This window comes from Podarcis raffonei, chromosome 13 (genome assembly GCF_027172205.1).
Source record: "Podarcis raffonei isolate rPodRaf1 chromosome 13, rPodRaf1.pri, whole genome shotgun sequence".
Lineage (NCBI taxonomy): Eukaryota > Metazoa > Chordata > Lepidosauria > Squamata > Lacertidae > Podarcis > Podarcis raffonei.
The window spans coordinates 17894415-17918142 of NC_070614.1; the positions used below are offsets into that span (position 1 = coordinate 17894415).

At 47.7% G+C, this 23728-nt stretch overlaps 1 protein-coding gene across 2 annotated transcripts in view; it reads right to left on the minus strand.

Annotated features, from left to right (window-relative positions):
• The window catches only part of MYBPC2 (myosin binding protein C2), a 66562-nt gene that overhangs the window by 24830 nt on the left and 18004 nt on the right, over positions 1-23728 (minus strand). The window contains exons 2-15 of one of the 2 annotated variants that reach the window (XM_053362757.1): positions 16896-16985; positions 15528-15554; positions 13998-14075; positions 12881-13029; positions 12085-12202; positions 9983-10031; positions 9770-9832; positions 8165-8376; positions 7180-7312; positions 6877-7001; positions 5548-5653; positions 3259-3425; positions 2971-3136; positions 1484-1590 (exon numbers count right to left, since the gene is read on the minus strand). In XM_053362757.1, the coding sequence (XP_053218732.1) occupies positions 1484-1590; positions 2971-3136; positions 3259-3425; positions 5548-5653; positions 6877-7001; positions 7180-7312; positions 8165-8376; positions 9770-9832; positions 9983-10031; positions 12085-12202; positions 12881-13029; positions 13998-14075; positions 15528-15554; positions 16896-16985 (1590 nt within the window). Of the gene's footprint in view, positions 1-1483; positions 1591-2970; positions 3137-3258; positions 3426-5547; positions 5654-6876; positions 7002-7179; positions 7313-8164; positions 8377-9769; positions 9833-9982; positions 10032-12084; positions 12203-12880; positions 13030-13997; positions 14076-15527; positions 15558-16895; positions 16986-23728 lie in introns of both variants that reach the window. The other variant, XM_053362756.1, reaches the window with a different exon arrangement.

Below are 23728 nucleotides of genomic sequence, written 5' to 3' on the forward strand. Positions count from 1 at the left end.
GGAAACGCCGTTTACCTTCCCGCTGGTAAGCGGTCCCTATTTATCTACTTGCACCCGGGGGTGCTTTCGAACTGCTAGGTTGGCAGGCGCTGGGACCGAGCAACGGGAGCACACCCCGCCGCAGGGATTCGAACCGCCGACCTTTCGATCGGCAAGCCCTAGGCGCTGAGGCTTTTACCCACAGTGCCACCAAAGATTATTACCACCCTTTTTGATTTCAATCTTTACAGAGGCTATAGAACCCAGCCTCAGGGGCAGAAGAAGGGGAGGCAGTGGGGGCGGTCCGCCCCGGGTGTCATCACTGAGGGGGGTGAAATTCGGCACACCACCTGCCTGCAACTCCCAAGCCTACCCCGAGCCGTCGGGTGAAGGGGCGGAGCTGTGCCGCCTTTCCCAGCGGCCCTCCCTTCTTCGTTCTGACAGCTCAGGGGAGGCTTGGGAGTCATGGACTGGCGGTGCGCGATTGACCCCTGCTCCCAGGTTGCTTCCTGGGGAGGGGGAAGCCTCCCCCGAGCTGTCAAAAGTAAGAGGGAAGGGAGGGAGGCTGCTGGCAAAGCAGCACGGCTCCCTCCCCCTTTGCCCAGGAAGCAGCCCACCATGGGCGGCTCACTCCACCCCCCACAGGCAGCTCGCTATGCCCCCATGGGCGTCTCGCCCCCTGGGATGCTTGCCCCGCCTCCATGGCCCTGCCCCTAGGTGCATAGCATGTCCGCCGCTCCGGGTGCCAGAGAAGAAGAAGAAGAGTTAGGATTTGATATCCTGCTTTATCACTACTCAAAGCAGCTAACATTCTCCTTTCCCTTCCTCCCCCACAACAAACACTCTGTGAGGTGAGTGGGGCTGAGAGACTTCAGAGAAGTGTGACTGGCCCAAGGTCACCCAGCAGCTGCATGTGGAGGAGCGGGGAATCGAACCCGGTTCCCCAGATTACAAGTCCACCGCTCTTAACCACTACACCACACTGGCTCCGCCTCTGCCCAGCCTCTTGGATAATGGCCTTGTCCCAAGTCAATCTCCACCCCCCGTCTCTCTCACTTACTCATTCGTCACTTCTATGGGTGCTGAAACATGCCCTCTGTCTTTGAGCTCTTTGCTCTCTTACTTTTAAAGCTCGCCTGATTCTGGGAGACGGGGAGTCTGGAATGCATTCTAATGACAACATGTCAGCCGGGTGTTGTTCTGGCTCTCCCATGACTTCCCCAGCTTTCCCCCTCACCTGCCTCTGAGCTGTGAACCCCTGTTGTAAATCTACACAATGTCTTCCTCTTCCTCCTCCCTGGAAGGGTCAGGATGAGGAGGGGGTCTCCACCATTCCTTCTCCTCTGCCCAGTCCCTGACAAACGCCTCCTCACAGCGAGGGAAGATCCATAGGGGCTCAAGTCCCTGAGCATGTCTTTGAGCAAGAAACATGGGTTCTGCAACAAGCGTGGAAACTGGTATGTTTCACCTCAGGGCAGAACCTCAAGGCCTTTTGTACACTGACCCAGGAAGTTGAGCTTGGCGGACAGAGAAAGAGCATATCCATCAGGGACGAAGGTGTAGTCTCCCTCGTCCTCTGGCCTCACGTCATCGATGACCAGCTTGTGGAACCTGAGGAGTGAGAGCACTATTAGGGGCAAAGCAGGTGGAAGGATGGAAGAGGCTTCCAATCGCAGTCACTGAGAAAAACCCTGTTCATAGCGGAAAGAGGAAGAAATCCCGACGAAAGGAGAATGGATTTTAAAGTTAATGGACTAGGTGGAGATGGCAAAGCGGACAGCAACAAAAAACCACCAAGAGATACAAAAGATGAGTGGAGGTTCTTTTCGGGCCGTTTGAGAAAAAGCTGTGGCCAAATGAAAACAAAAGCAGGATTTGAATAAAAGGCAAGGGAAGAAGAATAAATAAATGATTGTAATGTAAGTTATAATTCAACAGAAAATAAATGGCAGTTATGGCAGCCGATAAAGGAATACAGTGGTACCTTGGTTTAAGAACAGCTTAGTTTATGAACAAGTCGGATTAAGAACGCTACAAACCCAGAAGTAGGTGTTTTGGTTTGTGAACTTTGCCTTGGAAGCAGAACACGTTGAATGTGTTCCATTTATAAACTGAGTCCCCCACTGATATGGGAAAGCACGCCCTGGTTTAAGAACGCTTTGGTTTAAGAATGAACTTCCAGAACAGATTAATTATTAATAAATTAATTAATTGAGTGTTTGTAGGAGGGAGGCTCGGTTAATTTCATTGTACACTGATTGTACATTGACAATAAAGCTATTATTATTATTATTATTATTATTATTATTATTATTATTATTATTATTATTATTATTTTCCCTTCCTCTCAGGAAATCAGAACATTAACAATATTTTTAGCACCTGCTAAAAACATTTCTGTTTAGACAAGCCTACCTGGGTATGTAGAATATTGACATGTGCTTTAATCTGTTTTTTAGCTCATTGTTGATTTTAACTCTTCTTTAAATCTTTTAAGTATCTGTTTTTACTGGTAATGTTACGGTTTTTATTCTTCTCGTAAACCACTTCGAGGTTTGTTTAGTAACATTAAAGCGGTAAATAAATTGTATGAAATAAATAATATTCCAGTGCAATACATTAGACCAGTGATTCCCAAACTCTGTTCTCCCGGCTGTTTTTGGACTACAACTCCCATCATCCCTAGCTAGCAGGACCCAGTGGTCAGGGATGGTGGGAATTGTAGTGCAAAAACAGCAGGAGACCAGAGTTTGGGAAACATTGCATTAGACAGAGAGGTGACGGCTGGCGCAAAGCCTTCTCATGAGATCTGTGACAGGATTCGAAGCTGGATTTTACAGTCCAAATGTGATACTCTACCCACAACACCACAGAAGAGTCACCTCTGCTTACAAAAGCAAAATGGCGGTCACCAATGGAGCCGCAGAGTCTGCAACTACCGCACATAACACGCTTGGCCCTCAGAGAACGCTGGCTTCCCTTTAGGCTCACCTGCCCTTGTGAGAGATGGTGATGCGTTTGCTGGGTCGGACCTCGACTCCGTTTTTGTACCATTTGCCGGTAACCTTCTCATCTGACACTTCACACTTGAAGACGGCCTGCTCCGCGGCTTTGACGGTAAGGTCAGCAATGCCCTGAAGAACCTCCAGCTGTTTGTCTGGGTGGCAAAAGAGAGAGAGATGAAGAGGACTGATCCCACAGCATCCCACGTGGGGGTGGAAGCCATCCAAATCTCTTTCGGAGGCTATCTACCCGCTGGTCTAACCAGTCCTCACAAACCTTCAACTATAAGGTCTGCCTCTGACTGGCCGCCGTTGGTCATGATCATGTAGCGCCCAGCATCCTCCTTGGTGGCTTCGTTGATGATGAGAATGTGCTTTTTGCCATCCTTCTTGAAGCGGTACTTGAACGTCTCTTCACGAGTCAGCTCTACACCATCCTTTGACCTGGAGGCAGAAAGAGGAGACTAAGATAGAGAGGGGGGAAAGCTGGGAAGACAGTTGTTAGGTTGGTTGGTTGGTTGGTTGGTTGAAATGGGATTCTGTCAGGTTTGGTTTCTTTCCATTTCTCATTATTCCAGCCATCATAAGTTCAGTTCACCACAGTTCACCATCAGTTTGCAATTTATTTATTTGTTAAAGAAAAATCACCAGCATTTTAGTGTGCCTTACTCCATATATATGTTTAATGTCATTATCATTGATATGTGCCTTTCCCCTAACACATGGGTAGGCAAACTAAGGCCCGGGGGCTGGATGCGGCCCAATCGTCTTCTCAATCCAGCCCGTGGACAGTCCGGGAATCAGCGTGTTTTTACATGAGTAGAATGTGTGCTTTTATTTAAAATGCATCTCTGGGTTATTTGTGGGGCCTGCCTGGTGTTTTCACATGAGTAGAATGTGTGCTTTTATTTAAAATGCATCTCTGGGTTATTTGAGGGGCATAGGAATTTGTTCATCATTATTTTTCCAAAATATAGTCCAGCCCCCCCAAAAGGTTTGAGGGACAGTGGACTGGCCCCCTGCTCAAAAGGTTTGCTGACCCCTGCCCTAACATAAACTTTCTCTTTTCGTGTTGGAAAACTGCACCACAAAAAGTCAGAGAAGGGTGAATTTCGAAGGATAGGCTGCTTTTGATTCACTTATTGTTTCAGGAACTGAGGCAGGCCTCACATTAAAATGTGAACCGAACTGAATTGCTCTTTTGTCCCTAATAAACATTTAGCTGTCTAGACACGCTAAATGGGAAGGGAAGGAAAAGGGTGGGGGGAATAAGTCTGCCTTGAACATGGAGGGTGTGGCAAAAATCTGCACCAAATTCAGTGTCGTGCTTGTGTGTGTATAGAAAAGCCTGGAAAGGAGGAAGTTTGTCCTGCAACAGAAAAGCTCCTCCAAAGGCACTGCCTCTTGCAGAAAGGCACCTTCAACATATTTTGTGTGCAAACAATAAATCCATCAAAGCATATAATGCTTCCTTTTTTGTATATAATTTTTATTAAATTTTCTGCTTTACAATTTAAAGTACTCATTTTTTATATCCTTAAGATATCAATGACTTCCCTTCTTCTCTTTCCATGGTTCATTTTACATGTCATAAACCCCTACATATTTTACAGAAACTATACCATTCAGTATTCCATTATTATTGCATCCATCAAAACTTGTTTACACTGTTGAATTTATCTTAATGCTGCTGGCGTTAACAGCTGTACCCTAACCCTGAGATACCACTTTAGCTAATAAACATTTTATTATAATAATAATAAAAAACAACAACAACGTTTTCCAATCTTCTCTAAAAGTATGTTCTTCTTGTTCTCTTATTCTATATGTTAAGTCTGCAAGCTGCGCATATTCTGTCAACTTAAGTTGCCATTCTTATTTGCTTCACTCATTTTCCATTTTGGGGGCTAACATATGATGCTTCCTGATACTGGTGAAAGCATCTAGTCCAGGGTGGTCCAACTTTTCACACTAAGTGGGCCAAAAGAGTACTTCAACACAGAACCCATGGTCAAGTCCGTACACTGACTTATCACACAGGGAGTGGGGAGTGAAGCCAAAATTTGACACCTCTCCCCAGCCCTCCTGCTGCCTTCTCAAAGCTGGATAAGTCGGCTTTGGGAAGGAGGCGTGAGGCTCTGGCGGGGTCCTAGAGCCCTCCCACCTCCTTCTCAAATCAGGGAAAACACTAACCAGGCTTTGGGAAGAAGGCAGGAGGACTCTGGAACCCTGTCAGAGCCCTCACACCTCCTTCCTGAAGCCCAACACGTTGCTTTCCTGGCTTTGGGAAGGCAGTGCGAAGGTTTCAAATGTTGCCCAGGGCTGCAAAAAACAAAGGACCACCACAATCTAGTCATCTATTGTGACAGACAGCAACTTGCCAGGGCCTTTCACCTTGCCTGATCATTTTAACAGGAGATCTCAGGGATTGAACCCAGGACCTTCTGCAAGCATCACACGTGTGAGAAGGTTCAAGAGGCAGCTCTATGAAAGCCAGTGCTGGAGCGGGAGGGGGTTGTTCGGATGACAACGGTCTGGGCAGAGGAAGTATGGGCAGGGAACTTACCATATCACCTGGGCTCCTTCCTCAGACACTTCCACTTCCATCTCCACCTTGTCCCCAACAAAGACTTGCTGGTCATCCAGGGCACCCACAATCAGGACAGGTGGTTCTAGGGACAGACAGACAGAATGGCAAGGGCACAGCTCCAGGGCCACCATCAGGCGGTCCCAAACAAACATCTCCAGCCCATCCCCTCTGCCTACCCCCAGCCACCTTGGCATCTTCCTTACTCTGCTAAGTTTGCCCAGCCAATTGTCGTTTGCTGCATTTGCAGCACGAAATGACCTCTCTGGTGGAGTTTGTGTATCACTTTCATTGCAAAAAAACCCCCTCTAAGTTGGGTGCGTGTGTGTGTGGTTGGTATTATTGTTGCTGGCTTCCATCCATCTCGAGAGACAGTGGAGTGCACCTGGAGAATCACAGCACCAGCTGTGGCTGCAGACACCGGTATGGTTGATGGTATCAAAAGCTGCTGAGAAGTGTACAGGAACCCACATGTTCGCATGTTCTCTGTCCATCTCTCAGCACAAGTTGTGCAGGGGTTGTTGGTATCTGTCTGTATCGAGAGAAAATGGAATGTGCCTCTGGGAGCAAAGTCAAACTGCTGAGCTAGCAACACCCAAGGGGCGCAAGCCTGGGCAGGGTGTATGGAGGTCCTGGGCTGCCCAGAAGACAACACCCCCTCTCTCGGCCTCGCTGATGTGGTCCAAAGGAAAGCAGAGCAATACGCTTGGCACCAGCTTGGCTGCAGGAATTGCAGGAAGGAGGCATACGAGGTGCCGTCTTAGGGACTCGTGTAGCGTTTACTTCTTAGATTTCTCTTCTCCTAAAGATGTCCCATAAGGCAGTGGGTATGAATTGTTCCTCAGAGTTTATTCCCAAAGCCTTCCTCATGAACGGAGGTTCAGGATCAGTGTTTTCCTTCTCCTAGATACACTACCTTCCCAGTTGGACATCCCCAACCTGCCCCTCATTCGCCTCCAAAGCTCCTGCAGAAACCTCCTTCTTGACTGTTGAATCCAGTCTCACCCGCTCAATCCGTGGGAGTCTGTCTTTGCATGCAGAGGGACTCCCTAACTCATGGAGGGTTTGGAATAATCCATCCGCTCACCCTCACCTGGTTTAGCCGGCCAGTCGAAGCCATTCCCGGGATGTGGCTGCTGTCGCTGGCAGCTTCTCAGAGCCACAGATGAGAGCCGAGTGCAGGGGCAGAGAGGGGACCATCGGTCGACGAACTACCCAGAAGGAGCGCAACATGTCCCCCAACAGAGATACTGTCCCTCCCTTTACAAACACTCTCTCTCTCTCTCTCTCTTCTTCTATCACCCTCACCTTTAACAAAGACCTCCGTGAAGCACCTCTCTTCTCCGCAGACACATTCATAGGCTGCGTCGTCAGCCAGCGTGGTCTTAGTGATGGTCAGGATGCGTTTCTTGCCCACGTTCTCAAAGATGTATCTGCCCACGAAGAAGAGATGCCACATCACAAGTGAGAAAGACTAATCCAGAGTCCATCTGTCCATCCGTCTGTCCGTCTCAGCAGCTGTTTTCCCATTTCCCCCACCCAACAGAACCCAACTCTGCTCTTAGAGAATGCCAGAGGCACCATTGGTTATCCATCCACATTCAGACTCACTTTCCACTGGGCTTGATCACTTGGCCGTTCTTCATCCATTTGATAACAAGGTCTGGGTCGCTCAGCTCCACATACATCTTGATCTTGTGCCCTTTGTCAACTTGGTAGGCTGGGTCCAGTTTTTTGATAAAGGCTGCAAAAGAGATGGGGAGAGGACTACTAAAAACGCCTTTGGGGCCCCAGCCTGCTTCCTACTTCCTTGCTGCAGTCATGAGGCAGCCTCTTCCTGTCCTGAGAGCTAAAGATCTCCACTTCCACCTCAGGGGGAATTTCTGCGCTCCTGTCACTAAGGTGCACGGATCACAGCAGCCAGCTGGCATATAGCTTCCATCACTTCAGCACAGAACGCCACCTTGATCTCCTTAGGAGAAAGGCGGGATAGAAACACGGTGAGAAAAAGGGAAATGGATGGAAACCACAGGAAGGGAATGGTACCTGAAAAGGGAGTTGGCTTCAAATCCCCTCTCAGCCAGGAAGCTCACTGGACGACTCTGTGGGCCAGTCGCCGTCTCTCAGCCTAAACTACCTCACAGAGTTGTTGAAGGGACAAAATGGAGGGGTGAGAGGAAGAATTGTGCATGTTGCCTTGAGCTCTTTGGAGAAAAGGCCCAGTATAAACAAAATGCACATATAAGAAGGAAGGAAGGAAGGAAGGAAGGAAGGAAGGAAGGAAGGGGCACCTCTCAGGTGGGTGCCATTTTTATTCTATGAGAGGTGTTTCAGCCCCTCTTTTTCTAGAAAAACAGCACTGAGGGGGGTACTGGATGGCACTGTGCTGAAGGACCCCCTCTATCCTAGAGCCATCTCCCCCCACCACACACACATACAGCACCACAGATAGTCAATTAGATGTGGCCTCCTCCCTAAATTTCCCAGAAGGTCCAGGCCTACCCACCCATTCCTAAGATACCCTGCTCCCAACCAGTGACCTCAGGAGACTTGGCTCCCAGGCCAAAAGGCAGAGAGTCCAGGCATTCTGACTGACCTTCACTCTTCTTGACTTCCACCTTGGCTTTCTTGAGCCTCTTCAGCATGCCACGGAGGTCAGTAATGCCATACTCAAAGGCGATGCGCTCATACTCGCTCTTCTTGGTCACTCCTTTAAGCAGCTCCCAGATCTCTGGCGGGATCCCCAAATCGTCGTCATCGTCCTTCTTCTTCTTCTTCTTCTCTTCTTCCAGCTGCTGCTGGCCCTCTCTGCACAGAGAAGGGGGAAGGACCTTCTGAGGTGTAGCTTCCCGTAGGACCGTCGTTCAACCCCTGCACCCCGCTCACAATGGGTGACGTGGATAAGGGACTACAGTGCATTCAGTCGTGCGCTCCTCAACCTCATACCCATGCATCTCTCACGGGGAATTAATTCTGAGTCTAACCCAGCCTCTCAAGCTACCACAAAGTGCATGTTGACAAGAACTTCTAAGAAACTGCAAGGAACAAGATGAAATGGTGGAAGAAGGACAATTTAGGCCTGAAATTATTCCCCTGGTAGGTATGGACATCTCTTCCACATGGAACTTTGGGGGGGGTGGAGGCTGGACAAAGCATGGAATTGGGGGGAGGGCAGAGGAAGTGGGAGACTCTCCCTAACGTTCAAAGTTGCTGTCCTCAGCCTCTGATTGGCTTCCAACCTGCCTTCCTCCAAAGCCAGCCACTTATTACAAAAAGCTAATCTCCTGTCCCTTTGCATCTGGACTCCTGCCTGTCGTTATCAGCTGCTTTGATTTCTGCCCACACTTGACCATTTTTGACCATAGCATCAGCCTAGTGGATTCCCCCATGACCAAATTCAGTTTCTAGACTTCATCCTACCCCTACAAGGGTCTCCAAGCAGGTTAAAAAAAAAAAAAGGTAAAGGACCCCTGGATGGTTAAGTCCAGTCAAAGGCGACTCTGGGGTTGCAGCGCTCATCTCGCTTTCATGCCGAGGGAGCCGGCGTTTGTCCACAGACAGCTTTCCGGGTCATGAGACCAGCATGTCTAAACCGCTTCTGGCGCAACGGGACACCATGATGGAAACCAGAGTGCACGGAAATGCCGTTTACCTTCCCGCCGCAGCAGTACCTGTTTATCTACTTGCACTGGTGTGTTTTCGAACTGCTAGGTTGGCAGGAGCTGGGACAGAGGAACAGGAGCTCCCTCCATTGCAGGGATTTGAACCGCCAACAGTTTTTCTAAAATTGGCTAACACGAAATGCAATAATTGCTTGTGCTCTGAAATGGAAGCCGCTGAGGAGCAATGTTTCATTTGCCCAAGCATGCCTTGTAAATGATTTTCAACCCTTGCCCAACCGTTTCCCTTGTGTCTCCTGTGTTATGCACTAAGCTGGTGGGTAGGACTGCTGTTTCCCCACCTCTTAAGGCACTCCATCCTCTGACGGCCACCAACTGGGATGGCTTCAAAAGATTTGACCGATTCATGCAGATGAGGCTATCAACAGCGACCAGCTATGACTTGCTGGGGTGCACTAATTGGGAGAGTTGCTCCTTACGCTGAGGTCCTGCTCGCAGGTTTCTAATGGACATGGATACTGGGCCTTTGGTCTGATCTAGGAGGGCTCGTATTGTGTTCTTATTCTCCATTCTTCACCTACCTCTTCTTCAGCAACCCGCTGAAGTCCAGCTCTCCAGCAGTATCGTCTTTGCCGCCTTCCCCTCTGCAAGGAGAAGAAGGGGGGAGATATAACCCCAGAGCAGCACCCAATGAACTGGCTCAGCCTCCTGAGCAGCAGATGTTTGCAGGTGTAAGGGAGCTGTGCATATCAAGGCACAGCCTAAGAGTCTGTGCTCTAACCAGCGACACTTACGTCCTTTTGAAAGCCTGCAGCACGCCGGCGCTTTCCTCTGTCCTTGGTGCTGGAAGAGAAGAAAACAGACTTCTGAAACTGGTAAAAAGGTAAAGGGACCCTTGACCATTAGGTCCAGTCGTGACCGACTCTGGGGTTGCGACGCTCATCTCGCTTTATTGGCCAAGGGAGCCGGCGTACAGCTTCCGGGTCATGTGGCCAGCATGACTAAGCCGCTTCTGGCGAATCAGAGCAGCGCATGGAAACGCTGTTTACCTTCCCGCCGGAGCGGTACCTCTTTATCTACTTGCACTTGGACATGCTTTCGAACTGCTAGGTTGGCAGGAGCAGGGACCGAGCAACGGGAGCTCACCCTGTTGCGGGGATTCGAACCACCGACCTTCTGATCAGCAAGTCCTAGGCTCTGTGGTTTAACCCACAGCACCACCCACGTCCCTCTAAAACTGGTATCTTGAGCCTAGTTGGTTCTTCCCTTGATAGAGTATCTCAGCTTAATCTGACCTTCGTCAAGCTGGTGCCCTCCATGTGTTTTGGACTACAATTCCCACAAGTCCATTTTGGACCACAACTCCCATGAGTCCAACATGACCCTACTGGCTGGGGCTGATGGGAGTTGTAGGCCAAAATACCTGGAGGGCGCCATCTTGGTTAAGGCTGGATTAATACCTTAGCAAGCCACATGCAGAAAGGGAGCTTAGCCACCCACAAACACCTCCTTCCCCAGGGCGCCTCAGTATCATTGTGCTGTGTGGGATCCAGAGAGTCTTTACTCAGCTGGTGCGGTGAACAAAAGCTTGTCCCTCCATGGATCTTTTCAGGTGCCACGGAAACTCTGGGCTGTCGTGATTCATTCTGCCATTTTTACTGTTTTGCACACATTATTCTACTCTTGTTACTCAGAGTAGGTACAGTACTCAGGTGAGGTACAGTAAAAAATGTAAAGGTGATTAGGGAATTACAATAAACTCATGCCACTGCAGAGCTCTGCACATTTTTAAAAGGCAGGAATCATATTCTGGAAAAATAGTGGTGGTGATGATGATGATAATTGTTTGTTTGTTTGTTTGTTTATACCCCACCCATCTAGCTGGGTTTCCCCAGCCACTCTGGGCGGCTCCCAACAGAATATTAAAAACACAATAAGACATCAAAAATTAAAAACTTCCCTAAACAGGGCTGCCTTCAGATATCTTCTAAAAGTCAGATAGTTGCTTATTTCCTTGACATCGGATGGGAAGGCGTTCCACAGGGTAGGCGCCACTACTGAGAAAGCCCCTCTGCCTGGTTCCCTGTAACTTCACTTCTCACAGGGAGGGAACCACCAGAAGGCCCTCAGAGCTGGACCTCAGTGTCCGGGTTGAACAATGGAGGTGGAGATGCTCCTCCAGGTATACTGGGCTGAGGCCGTTTAGGGCTTTAAAGGTCAGGACCAACACTTTGCATTGTGCTCGGAAATGTACTGGGAGCCAATGTAGGTCTTTCAGGACCAGTCTTGGGCCTTGGATAGATTTCTCAGACTACAAGCACATCAGGGGCAAGGATACCTCTACTACCTGTCAGCTGCCATGAGCCCTTGGGACAGGGGGAATAGACTAGGAATTCAAATAGACAAATAAAAGAAATAAATATCCAGGGGCAGGGAGTTCCAGAGGTGGAAAGCAGGCAGCAAGAATGCCACTCAGTGTGTTCTTGTGGTTCAGATTTCACAGGTGACGGGTTCACACTCACAAGACCACAAGGAAGGATGTTGCCTCCAAAGGATAAGGCTATTTAAGGAGCAATCTTATCTACGATAAGCTGGCAGGAAGCAGGAATGAGGTTACTGCTGCCTGTACCAGGCTCAGCCTGGCAGAGGGAAAACAAACTTTCAAAATAGTGTTTGCCACCTTAACTTATGCCAGGTTCCCAGGTCACACCCCTAGAATGCCCCCTTTTCAAGACATATGCCAGTTTAAGATCCGCTGGGCTCAGTTCAGCCAGCTGGGTCCCTGTGTACCTGCAGCTTAGCTGATAATGGTGTGGCCCAGTTGTGCTGGATCCTAACCCCACTTGCTCTAGGATGACTCCTTTAGCGTTTACTGAGTTAGGGCTCCTGGTGGTACCTTCCACGTCGATGTTGAAGGTGCAGCTGTCAAACTTGTCCTTGGCTGCCACCTCAAAGCGATAGTCCCCTCGGTCTCCGATTACCACTTTGCCAATTTTTAGCTCATAGGTGTAAACCTTCGGGAGCAAGCAAAGAATAAGCAGGAGGATTAAGGTTCATTAGTGGCGACCATTTCCGCCGTAGCCTTTTGAGGATGATCCGGACAAAGCCTGGCATGCCTCAATCTCAATTAACAGAGAATTCTCAGTCGCCTTTGCAAACTATAATTCCCAGGATCATTTGCAAGAAAGGATAATCATGTAAAAGGTGGTTTAAAAAGGTAAAGGGATCCCTGACCATTAGGTCCAGTCGTGGCTGACTCTGGGGTTGCGGTGCTCATCTCGCTTTATTGGCCAAGGGAGCCGGTGTACAGCTACCGGGTCATGTGGCCAGCATGACTAAGCCGCTTCTAGCGAACCAGAGCAGTGCACGGAAACGCCGTTTACCTTCCCGCTGGAACGGTACCTATTTATCTACTTGCACTTTGATGTGCTTTCGAACTGCTAGGTTGGCAGGAGCAGGGACCGAGCAATGGGAGCTCACCCCATTGTAGGGATTCGAACCGCCAACCTTCTGATCGGCAAGTCCTAGGCTCTGTGGTTTAACCCACAGCGCCACCCGTGTCCCATAAAAGGTGGTTTACAAATGAATAAATAATTACAACAGTCTGGTATGAGTTTAAGAAGGCAACGAGTCATAGGAGAGCTGATTCGCCCCTGGCCAAATCCTTCACTTTTCCTTCTTCTGGGACTCACGTTTTTCTCCTTGTCGAAGCTGTCCTTGAACTGGAACCTCAGTCCACTCTTGATACCCAGCTCCAGCCATTTCCCCTTGAACCATTTGACGGTGGGTTTGCAAGGCAGCAGAGCCCCGTTCACCTGCACTACGATATCAACATCTTTCCCTGAAAGACAAGGCATGGAAGTCACGACTTCCTCCACTTAAGAAGGAACCGCCTCTCATCTAAAGTCAAAGCCTCCATGGGGTGTTTGCAGAAGAAAGTGCTCAGGCACCAGCAGATGGTGCAAAACACAAAGATGTCATGAGATGGACGGGGCCATCGTTCAGTGGGACAAGTTTGGTTTCTGGCATTTCTAGGAAACGCCCCCCTCTCTTAAACGCTGGGGAGCCTTTGCCAGTGTTGACAGTAGTGAGCTGGGTGGACCGGTGGTCAAAAGCAGTTTCTGAATGCCATTCCCCCCCGCAAATTCATTAGTCCAGTGTAGCTGTCAACCACTGGCTCCAAAAGAACCCCACTTCATTTCTTTGACCGAGGACAGCATTTTTACTGTACATTCATGACGATTTGTGCTCATGATGCTATCAGAGTGGTTACACACGCAGATTCCAATTTCAATACTGTTTGTGCCTTCAAAAGACATGGAGTGGTCACACTGCTTCATTTCCAATCAATACCTATCCTGCTGGAATCCCAGGACCGTTCTGGTTCGGTTTTTGTCCTGCTTTTGTTGTGCTATAACGCTTCCGGAGGCCAATCACAGAACGAACCAAAGCAGGTTAAATCTGCCGCCAACGCACCACGCTAAAGAACACATTACAGAATACTCCTGCGACAAAAACACCACTCTGGAGGGACCCTTGTACACCACATGATTAGGACCAAACTGAAATTGATGGGGCCACCTGTGTCTGCTTATTAACTTGCCTATCTGGTTCACCTCCAAAGTAGCATCATGGTTTGAATTTGGCACTAGCTTCAGTCACGTTACTGAAGGTGAGCCAGTCAGAGTCTAATCTGTAACTGGAGGACAGACTGCCTGGGAATCTCACATATACCCCCTCGAGGCAGCCTCCTCACTGTGCCTAATGCTTGGGCCGGCCCCCCCAGTGCAATTCTGCTCTGCCACTTACCACTTTCTATTAAGGCGCTTTCTGGCTTCTTGAGGAAGAGTGCGTCGGACTGAGTGGAGGGCTCCCCTTTACCTTCATCTGAAAAAGAGGGAAGGGAAGGTGAAGAATGAGTCACACCTTGCAGGTGAGCTGGAAGCTGAAACAGGGTGATTTGTGAGTAGCGGGGTTCTTCAGGGCAGGGGGTGTGGGCATTGTTAGAATTCCTGCTCCATGACTGCAGTCATAGGATTGTTGTCTTTCACATGACAGTGTATGTTTTGACTCCACAGAATGGGAAGTGACGGAGACAGGATGTTTGTGTTACTGTGTTCCGTGAAGTGGGACTATTGTCCTTTGTTCTTTTTCTCTTTGCTGTCTGATGCTAGAGAGAGAGGGAGCCATGTTGCAGTGCTCCATATGTGTTTATATGTAATTAAAGTAGATTAGCCAAAATGCTGAGTTGCTGAGGTCTGTTATGCATGATGCGCAAACTCTACGGATTCCTAAGTGTGCCAGTGTCGGTTGACATCGGTCGCTGTGATGTTTGGGCTGAAGAAAGCTTCTGAAGCTCCCGAACAATCAACCAGGAGGGAGAGAACATGCCAGTTGGGCATGTGTCTCTGCCAGGGTCCTACTCGAGTGTAGACTGAACTCCTGACAGGCATGGCTGCCCTGGTGGTAAGAGGATGAAGGGCTTCAACTCAGCAGCACAGCACCTAACTTGCACGCAAACATTCCGCATTCAATTCCTGGCATCTCCAAGTAGGGCTGGAGTATTGTGTAGACAATACTAAGCTAGGCCTGACTCAGTGTAAGGCAGCTTCCAATGTTCCCAGGGGACAGGGCACAGGTAGGCCACAATCCATGGGGCCCACTCATGAGTAGTACAACTCACATGGGATTAAGAGGAAAAGTTCTCCTGCATCCCTCACTGACACAATGGAGAGTCCCAGATGGTTCAAACATGTGGCTATATTTTCACTGCTGGTAAAGGTAAAGGACCCTTGGGCGGGTAAGTCCAGTCAAAGGTGACTCATCTCGCTTTCAGGCTGAGAGAGCCGGCGTTTGTCCACAGACAGCTTTCCGGGTCATGTGGCCAGCAGGACTGAACCGCTTCTGGCGCAATGGAACACCATGACAGAAACCAGAGCACACGGAAACACCGTTTCACTGCTGGAGGAGGTGTCAAAGGGCAGTAGTAGCAGTTGTAGTAGTAATGGCTCAGTGGTTTAGACCACAGCACCACCCGCGTCCAGTAGTAGCAGCAATAGCAGGCAATAGGTATTGGGGTAGGACATCACTGAAGGGTAGGGATACACCTCAGGGAAGAAGCTGAGATTTATTCAAAGCCCTGCAGAAGCTATGAGTAGGCATGGGACAACTTATTGATGGAAGGTGGGACATCTTGACAGGTAGCTTTGAGAACTTCTATAAACGAGGAGTAGTATGTCTCTGGGTACAGAGCATATGGAGACACAGATAACCAATATACAAGCAATACCAGCAGATGTTAAGGACATTTTTCTCCAGGCTGCAATCTCTGGGCCTCACCTGATGGTGCTTGTTCTGCCGGAGCCTCTGCTAAGGAACACAGAAAAGGGGGAAAATATAAATAACGTTAGAACCTTGACCGAAACCATGGTGGTGTTTCTCCACAACTCCAAGTATATTTCCCCATTGCCTGAAGCTTGTAAGTCTGGTGAATATTCTCTAGGTCTGGAAGTTTGTACAGTTGTACCTTGGAAGTTGAACGGAAGAACGTTTGAAAACCAAATCGCAGCTTCTGATTGGCTGCAGGAAGCTCCTGCAGCCAATCAGAAGCCACAGAAGCCCCATTGGACATTCAGGTTCCAAAAGAAAGTTCGCAAACCAGAACAATCTCTTCCGGGTTTGTGAGCCAAAACGTCTGAGTTCCAGGGCGTTCGGGATCCAAGGTACGACTGTATTTTACTTTTGTTCCTGTTCTGTTCCAGGATATCCCTTATGAAGAATAATCAGAAATCTGTTCAGCTGTGTTTTCATTTCAGCTCACATGATGCATAAAATGAACCAGTATGTTTTGTTAAGGATGTGATGGTCAAACCTTTGTGTAGCAGCTGCATTTATGGCTTAAGGATCTGGGGTCTAGATCGGTCTTGTGTCTTGTGTGACTGCCTGCTTTAAATTCATATTGTCTAATTTTGGCTTTTAATTTTTTTAAAAGGGCAGTAATGTCCTTCTCAGTTCCATGAGGGAAGGTTGCAAAATCAGCAAAGCACCACTTTTTTACTGGGCCAGCATTTCCAGTAAAACATATCATCTTACCTCTGAGCCATTTATTTAATTAAAACAGTCTGGCGGAGGTCTGCAGTTTATTAGTTGGGAGTCAGAGCTTTCTACGGCAACACGCCAGAAGATGAAAGTTTAATGCTGGCCAGGAGGATGGGCAGAATATCTTTGTGTAGGTTACAGGGTGCACAAACTCTCCCCCTCTCAATTCTGGAAATACAGGAATAATATTGCCCTCCTGTTCAACTAGAAATCTGATTAATGAAAGCCACTCGTGCCAAATACATGGCCTTTTCATTCAAGGCAACAGTTACATGGCACCATGCAACAGGATTTCCTGGCAATCAAACACAAGGACTTCAGCGACGGCCCCATCTGCACCATACATTTAAAGCAGTATCAAACCGCTTTCAACAAGCATGGCTTCCCCCAAAGAACTGCAGTTTGTTAAGGGCGCTGCAAGTTGTTCGGAGACTCCGGTTCCCCTCACAGGGCTACAATTCCGCAAGCTGTTAAAGTACAGTGAGAACTGTAGTTCTGTGGGGGGAAATAGGTGTCCCACAGCTCTTCATTCTCCCACTCCCCCAAAATTATGACTGGAGCATGACTCTCTCTGCTAGCCAGCATGTGCCTGAACATTCCTGGCCCCACCTTTCGCCTCTTCTTTCGCCTCCTCTTTCTTCTCCTCTTTCTTCGCTGCCTTTGGGTCCTCCTTCTTCTTCACCTCTTTCTTCTTTGCGGCTACAGAAGAATGAAAGTAAGACTGATCAGGAGCCAGAACAGAAGGACGGGGATAAGGAGCCGCTTGAGTTTGGTATATAAGTCAAATATGCACACTGATTCCAAAAATATGGCAGTGGTGATATGCATCCCAGGCACGCAGAGCTTTACGAAGTACCCCCGCCTCCCCACACCACACCAAAAGACAAGTACTTGCCCCCAAGGAACACAATCTAAATGCTGAAAGTGGGGGGGGGGAGAGAGAAGAAAGGGGATCGAGATATGATTGTGTGAGCAACTACATACACATAGTTGTCTTTATTTGGGGTGCGGGTTGTGTTATGACGGAGGGGTTCAGTGCCAATCCAATACATTTTGCCACCTAAAGCAAAGCCCAAATTGCAGGTACTCTCCTGCCTGAAGTTGAGCTGAAACTGTGGCTCAAAACTTGTTGCACCATTGAGACATCAGTTCCTGCCTTCATTTCTCCTCACAGGTCACTTCAGCATGGAAGGTCCAGCAGGGTTAAGCTGGATACTTCAGAGTAATGGTACATTTTGAGGAGGGAGTTGAAGAAAGAGGGGAAGGTGTAGCTATTGACTCTTACAACTAGACAGAAAAGGTGGACCTGATCCACTTCTTCCACTTGAGGACTCCTCCAAAACTTGCGTGGTGGTTAGGTTGTAGCTGGTCCTTGTGGAACATTCATTGAATTTGTTTGCAGGAAAGTTATATACAACAATGAGTTATATACAATTCTTCCTGCACTCATCCTGATTTGCTTGTAGGGTATTTATCCATCCTCCTGCTAACCATCAATCCATTCCGCACTTTTCAATCCATTTCTCCATCACTTTCCTAACTGCAAAAAAGTCTGTTTCTTTTCCTCTTCTTTTTAAATGGATCTATTGTAAGGACGTGGGTGGCGCTGTGGGTTAAACCACAGAGCCTAGGACTTGCCGATCAGAAGGTCGGTGGTTTGAATCCTGGCAACGGGGTGAGCTCCCGTTGCTCAGTCCCTGCTCCTGCCAACCTAGCAGTTCGAAAGCACGTCAAAGTGCAAGTAGATAAATAGGTACAGCTCCGGCGGGAAGGTAAACGGCGTTTCTGTGCGCTGCTCTGGTCCGCCAGAAGCGGCTTAGTCATGCTGTCACATGACCCGGAAGCTGTACGCCGGCTCCCTCGGCCAATAAAGCGAGATGAGCGCCGCAACCCCAGAGTCGGTCACGACTGGACCTAATGGTCAGGGGTCCCTTTACCTTTACCTTTATTGCACTTTGGTCAAAGGAGGAAAGCCAATGTGTCCAAAAGAGAGTGTAGAGAAATCTGTAGGAAAGTTATTAAGAAGCAGGAGTTTTATTGTGTCTAGTACAGAAGAGCAAGGTGGAAAAGAAATATGGTGGACAAATGGAAGAGTTTTCACACACGCACCTGTGGAAAATGCGACGAGACATTTTGATGTGAAAAAATGCAAGGCAACGGAGTGTTTAGGTCCTAAACTTTAGGACTCAGAAACATCCATTTTGATCTTTGAATTTAGTGGAACCCACACAATGTAGACCATCTACTGGCATATATTGCACACCCAACCCCACCTGTTGGGCATGTTCCACCCCGTCCCTTGCAGTGCCTTCCAGGCTTTAGGCTGCCCTCCAGCTTTCCATGCCCCTTATGTGTAAATGCGTCTGCTGGGGGTGTTAATCCAGAGCGAGGGCCCTAATTACCACCTATAGGAGGAGGAAGGAGGTGTGGATTTGGGGGCGCAAATAGGGGGACTGCAGAGGAGAAGCAGAAAAATGGTAAGGATGAGCCTGGAGGAATTGGGGTTGATGCCACTGGCTGGTTAGGGGACCCAGGAAGCAGGGAGCTAAGGGAGATAAATCATGACTGTGGGATCGAACCAACGGGGGAAGGAAGCACAGGAAAAGTGAGAACGTTACAGCTCTATCTGTAATGAAGAGCAACCATTGGAGGCTGTCATCAGGAAAGAATAAAAGAAGAAAGGTGAATGAGGGTGAAACGCTTAACCTTTTCCCTTCCTGTATCTCTATTCTCAGAATTGTCCTCCCCTCAGAATGCCCACCTGCAGCAGAAAAGAAATTATGGGGCTGAGTTCTGGCATGCATTAAAAGCAAGCCAGATACAGACACTATTGCCTCAGTCCAGATATCATGGCAAGCCATGGCCATGGAAGCTTTAGTGTGAAGTCTAAATTGGCAAGCCATGGTTTCCAATCATCCATCAAACCAGGATTGGAAACCATGGTTTGAGGTGAGTACAGGAACCATGATATGTGCAAACTAGGGTTTGGCATTATCTCTGAATCGATCAACTGTGGAGCTGCCCGAGTTGTTATGTCTCCAGAGCCCCTGCACTTAGAAAGAGGAGTTGCAAAAATGAAAGCAGAGCTGCAACTATAAACTATGGTTTGCCTGTATGTTTGGAAGCTCAAACCATGGTTTGCTCAAACTCCAGTGACTGTACACCACGGTCTGGTACGATGTCTCAATTAAGCCCATATCATACTTGCTGGTGCACAACATAGTAAGCTGTCAGTTATTTTGTCCATCTACTTCAGTATTGTCCACACAAACTACCAGAAGCCTTCCAACGTTTCAGGCAGAGTTCTTGTGCATCACCTGCTTTCTGCTACTTCTAGCTAGAGATGCAAGGGAATGAAAGGGCCTGTTGATTTATACAATTTTGTGTGTTTTTAATCTTGATTATTAAGATGTCCTGTACAGTGGTATCTCTGGTTACGAAATTAATTCGTTCCGAGGTCCGTTCTTAACCTGAAACCGTTCTTAACCTGAGGTACCACTTTAGCTAATGGGGCTTCCTGCTGCCGCCGCGCTGCTGGCGCGCAATTTCTGTTCTCATCCTGAGGTAAAATTCTTAACCTGAGGTACTACTTTCGGGTTAGCGGAGTCTGTAACCTGAAGTGTTTGTAACCCAAGGTGTTTGTAACTCATGGTACCACTGTAGAAGGCAACACAAAATATAAAACAACATTAAATTGAAAATGGAACTTTCAGCATGTGTTGCAGGGGGTTAGACTAGATGACCCTCAAGGTCCCTTCCAACTCTACAATCTCAAGATTGTGCTCTACCGGGGAACTATGGCCCCTACCCATAGTTCCCCTTGGGGAAAGGGAAGCAAAACAGCACGATGTATAATACAAGGCCCTCGTCCTCCTGTCAAGCCAAGGTTTCAGACCCAGGTTAAGCAAAAAACTAAAGGGACTGCATTTATGGACGTTATAGCTGATTCACTTATTTATGCCATAAAATAACAAAAACCCAGGCATTTAAAGCAACAAGCAAGCCATAAAGTTGCCAGGTCCATTAAAACAGCAAGCCTCGTGCTTTGCCAACAGTATAAAAAGCAATAACATCACAATGGAATAAAAGCACCTAAAATCGATACGGTGCAGCCGTCCGCATCAGAAATCATCAAGTAGTTTCATATTGATCCAGACAAGGACCAAAAACATTTAGAGCGTTTTTGCCAAGCTGAAAAGGCTCCCGTCCAACAAGGCAACATTTAATCCCATTTTAACCAGTGCTAATGCAACCTCAGATATAACCTCAGATATGCAGATGACACAACCTTGATGGCAGAAAGTGAGGAGGAATTAAAGAACCTTTTATTGAGGGTGAAAGAGGAGAGCGCAAAATATGGTCTGAAGCTCAACATCAAAAAAACGAAGATCATGGCCACTGGTCCCATCACCTCCTGGCAAATAGAAGGGGAAGAAATGGAGGCAGTAAGAGATTTTACTTTCTTGGGCTCCATGATCACTGCAGATGGTGACAGCAGCCACGAAATTAAAAGACGCCTGCTTCTTGGGAGAAAAGCAATGACAAACCTAGACAGCATCTTAAAAAGCAGAGACATCACCTTGCCAACAAAGGTCCGTATAGTAAAAGCTATGGGTTTTCCCAGTAGTGATGTATGGAAGTGAGAGCTGGACCATAAAGATGGCTGATTGCCCAAGAATTGATGCTTTTGCATTATGGTGCTGGAGGAGACTCTTGAGAGTCCCATGGACTGCAAGAAAATCAAACGTATCCATTCTTAAGGAAATCAGCCCTGAGTGCTCACTGGAAGGACAGATCCTGAAGCTGAGGCTCCAGTACTTTGGCCACCTCATGAGAAGAGAAGACTCCCTGGAAAAGACCCTGATGTTGGGAAAGATGGAGGGCACAAAGAGAAGGGGACGACAGAGGACAAGATGGTTGGACAGTGTTCTCGAAGCTACCAGCATGAGTTTGACCAAACTGCGGGAGGCAGTGGAGGACAGAAGTGCCTGGCGTGCTCTGGTCCATGGGGTCACGAAGAGTCGGACACGACTAAACGACTAAACAAAATGCAAAGGTGGCCTGTTACAGTCATTTGCATGCAAGAAGGTAGCTTGCTCATATTCACAACCTTGTATGGGAGCAGAAATGAATGCAATCGTCCTAATGATGGGAAATAGCTCCAGTTGGGGAGAAATAAAAACCGGCTATCTAAAAGGGTTATTAAACACGTCAAGAGACAACTGCTAAAGGCGAGATTCAACTGCTTGTACCAGTTAACTCTCTGAACATTTGTGAATCAGCATTGGAACTGAGCTAGGTTTGCTTCCAGGTTACTGACCTGCTTTTTGACATTTTGCAGTACTTGCTCCCCAGACCGTTGAATGAAAAATCAGATAAATTAGTGTGACTGACTGTAAAGGTGCCTCTGATGAATCACCATTTTTTAAAAAATGTATACGTGTTTTCAAATTATATTATATTCTAATTCAGGCAAGTACTAATCTTTTATAAAAGTAGCACTTATAAAAACTGCAGATTGGAAGCACCGCGTTTTTTTAAAAAGGCATTCCCTCCTGCGCGACAGAAAACAGGGCATGTGTCCCTTCTAATGTGTTCGTTGACACCTGTATGCACCATCTAAACAAAAACAACAAACATGACTTTTCCCTTTAGAATAGTTTCATTTCATCAGCTTTACAATCCATTTAACATTTCAAAATTTGACTTCCTTCCCCCTCTTTCTGCGGTTTCTTAAATTTGTTTTTTAATATCTTCTGCATATCCAAATTCATTTAACTTGCTCATTTAATTATCTACTGTAAATATATACTTTGATAAAACTGCAGGTTATTACATTAATCGTGCTAATGTTTTGTTTATCTGTAAATATCCAATAATGTTTATCTGTAAATATCCAATAAACAGGGACGTGGGTGGCGCTGTGGGTTAAACCACAGAGCCTAGGACTTGCCGATCAGAAGGTCGGTGGTTCGAATCGCCGCGATGGGGTGAGCTCCCATTGCTCAGTCCCTGCTCCTGCCAACCTAGCAGTTTGAAAGCACATCAAAGTGCAAGTAGATAAATAGGTACTGTTCCGGCGGAAAGGTAAACGGCATTTCCGTGCGCTGCTCTGGTTCGCCAGAAGTGGCTTAGTCATGCTGGCCACATGACCCGAAAGCTGTATGCCGGCTCCCTCGGCCAATAAAGCGAGATGAGCGCCGCAACCTCAGAGTCGGCCACGACTGGACCTAATGGTCAGGGGTCCCTTTACCTTTACCTATCCAATAAACCATTTCCTTTCTTTTATTAAAAAAAAGTTGTTATCTTGATTTCTTATTCTTCTGGTAAGTTTTGCCATTTCTGCATATTCCATAAGTTTTTGTGTCCATCCTTTACTGGGACTTCTGCTTCTTTCCATTTTGGGGCAAGTAACATTCTTGCTGCTGTAGTAGCATACATAAGTAAATTTCTATACAATTTAGGTAGTTCTGTCTTTACAATTCCCAAATAAGTAATATTTTATACAAGTGTTTTTTTATTTTATAAGGCATGGGTAGGCAAACCAAGGCCTGGGGGCTGGATCCAGCCCAATTGCCTTCTAAATCCAGCCTGCAGATGGTCTGGGAATCAGCATGTTTTTACATGAGTAGAATGCATGCTTTTATTTAAACTGCATTTCTGGGGCAAAGGAATTCGTTCATTTTTTTTTCCCTTCCAAAATACAGTCCGGCCCCCCACAAGGTCTGAGGGACAGTGGACCGGCCCACGGCTGAAAAAGTTTGCTGACCCCTGTTCTAAGGTTATCAGTTGCTCCGCATCTCAACCCTTTGCTCCACCACCCCCGTCCCTTGTTCAGGTGATCGTTGTCCAACAGAATCACAATTTGTCCTTCTGCCACTCCAACAGCCCCCCAAAACCTGTGTGTTATGTACTGAGTTGAATAGGATCCAAAATGCAGCAGTCTGATTGGTCCTAGAACAATAGGATTCAGACTGCAGCAGTCTGATTGGTCCGCAGGAGCCACCCAATCCAGCTCCAGGTGGAAGTGAATCTGCAACCTGATTGGCCTACAGGAGAATCCCAGAATTAGCCAATCACGTGCGGCCCATTGTGTAAATAATGTATATAAAGCAGATATTGTGGGGGAACTTCCATTCCTCACTACTGTGAGCTGAATAAAGAGCATGAAATCCACACTCGACTGTGGGAAAGGCCTCTCGGTCCAAGACAGGGCTACCCAGGCAGCCCTGAGCCCTGGCACCTCTCAATTTTGGAAAACGAGCCCTTCTGCATGATGTCATTTCTGTTCCATTCCCACTATGCGCTGAGCCCACACCGCCTGCCTCCCAATAAAGCCACCAGCATCGACTCCTTTTTCCCAGCCTGTCCTGACCCCCTAATATAGCCAGGTGCAGAGTGCTGAGCCATCACGACCGGCGATCAATAATAACCCAACCTCC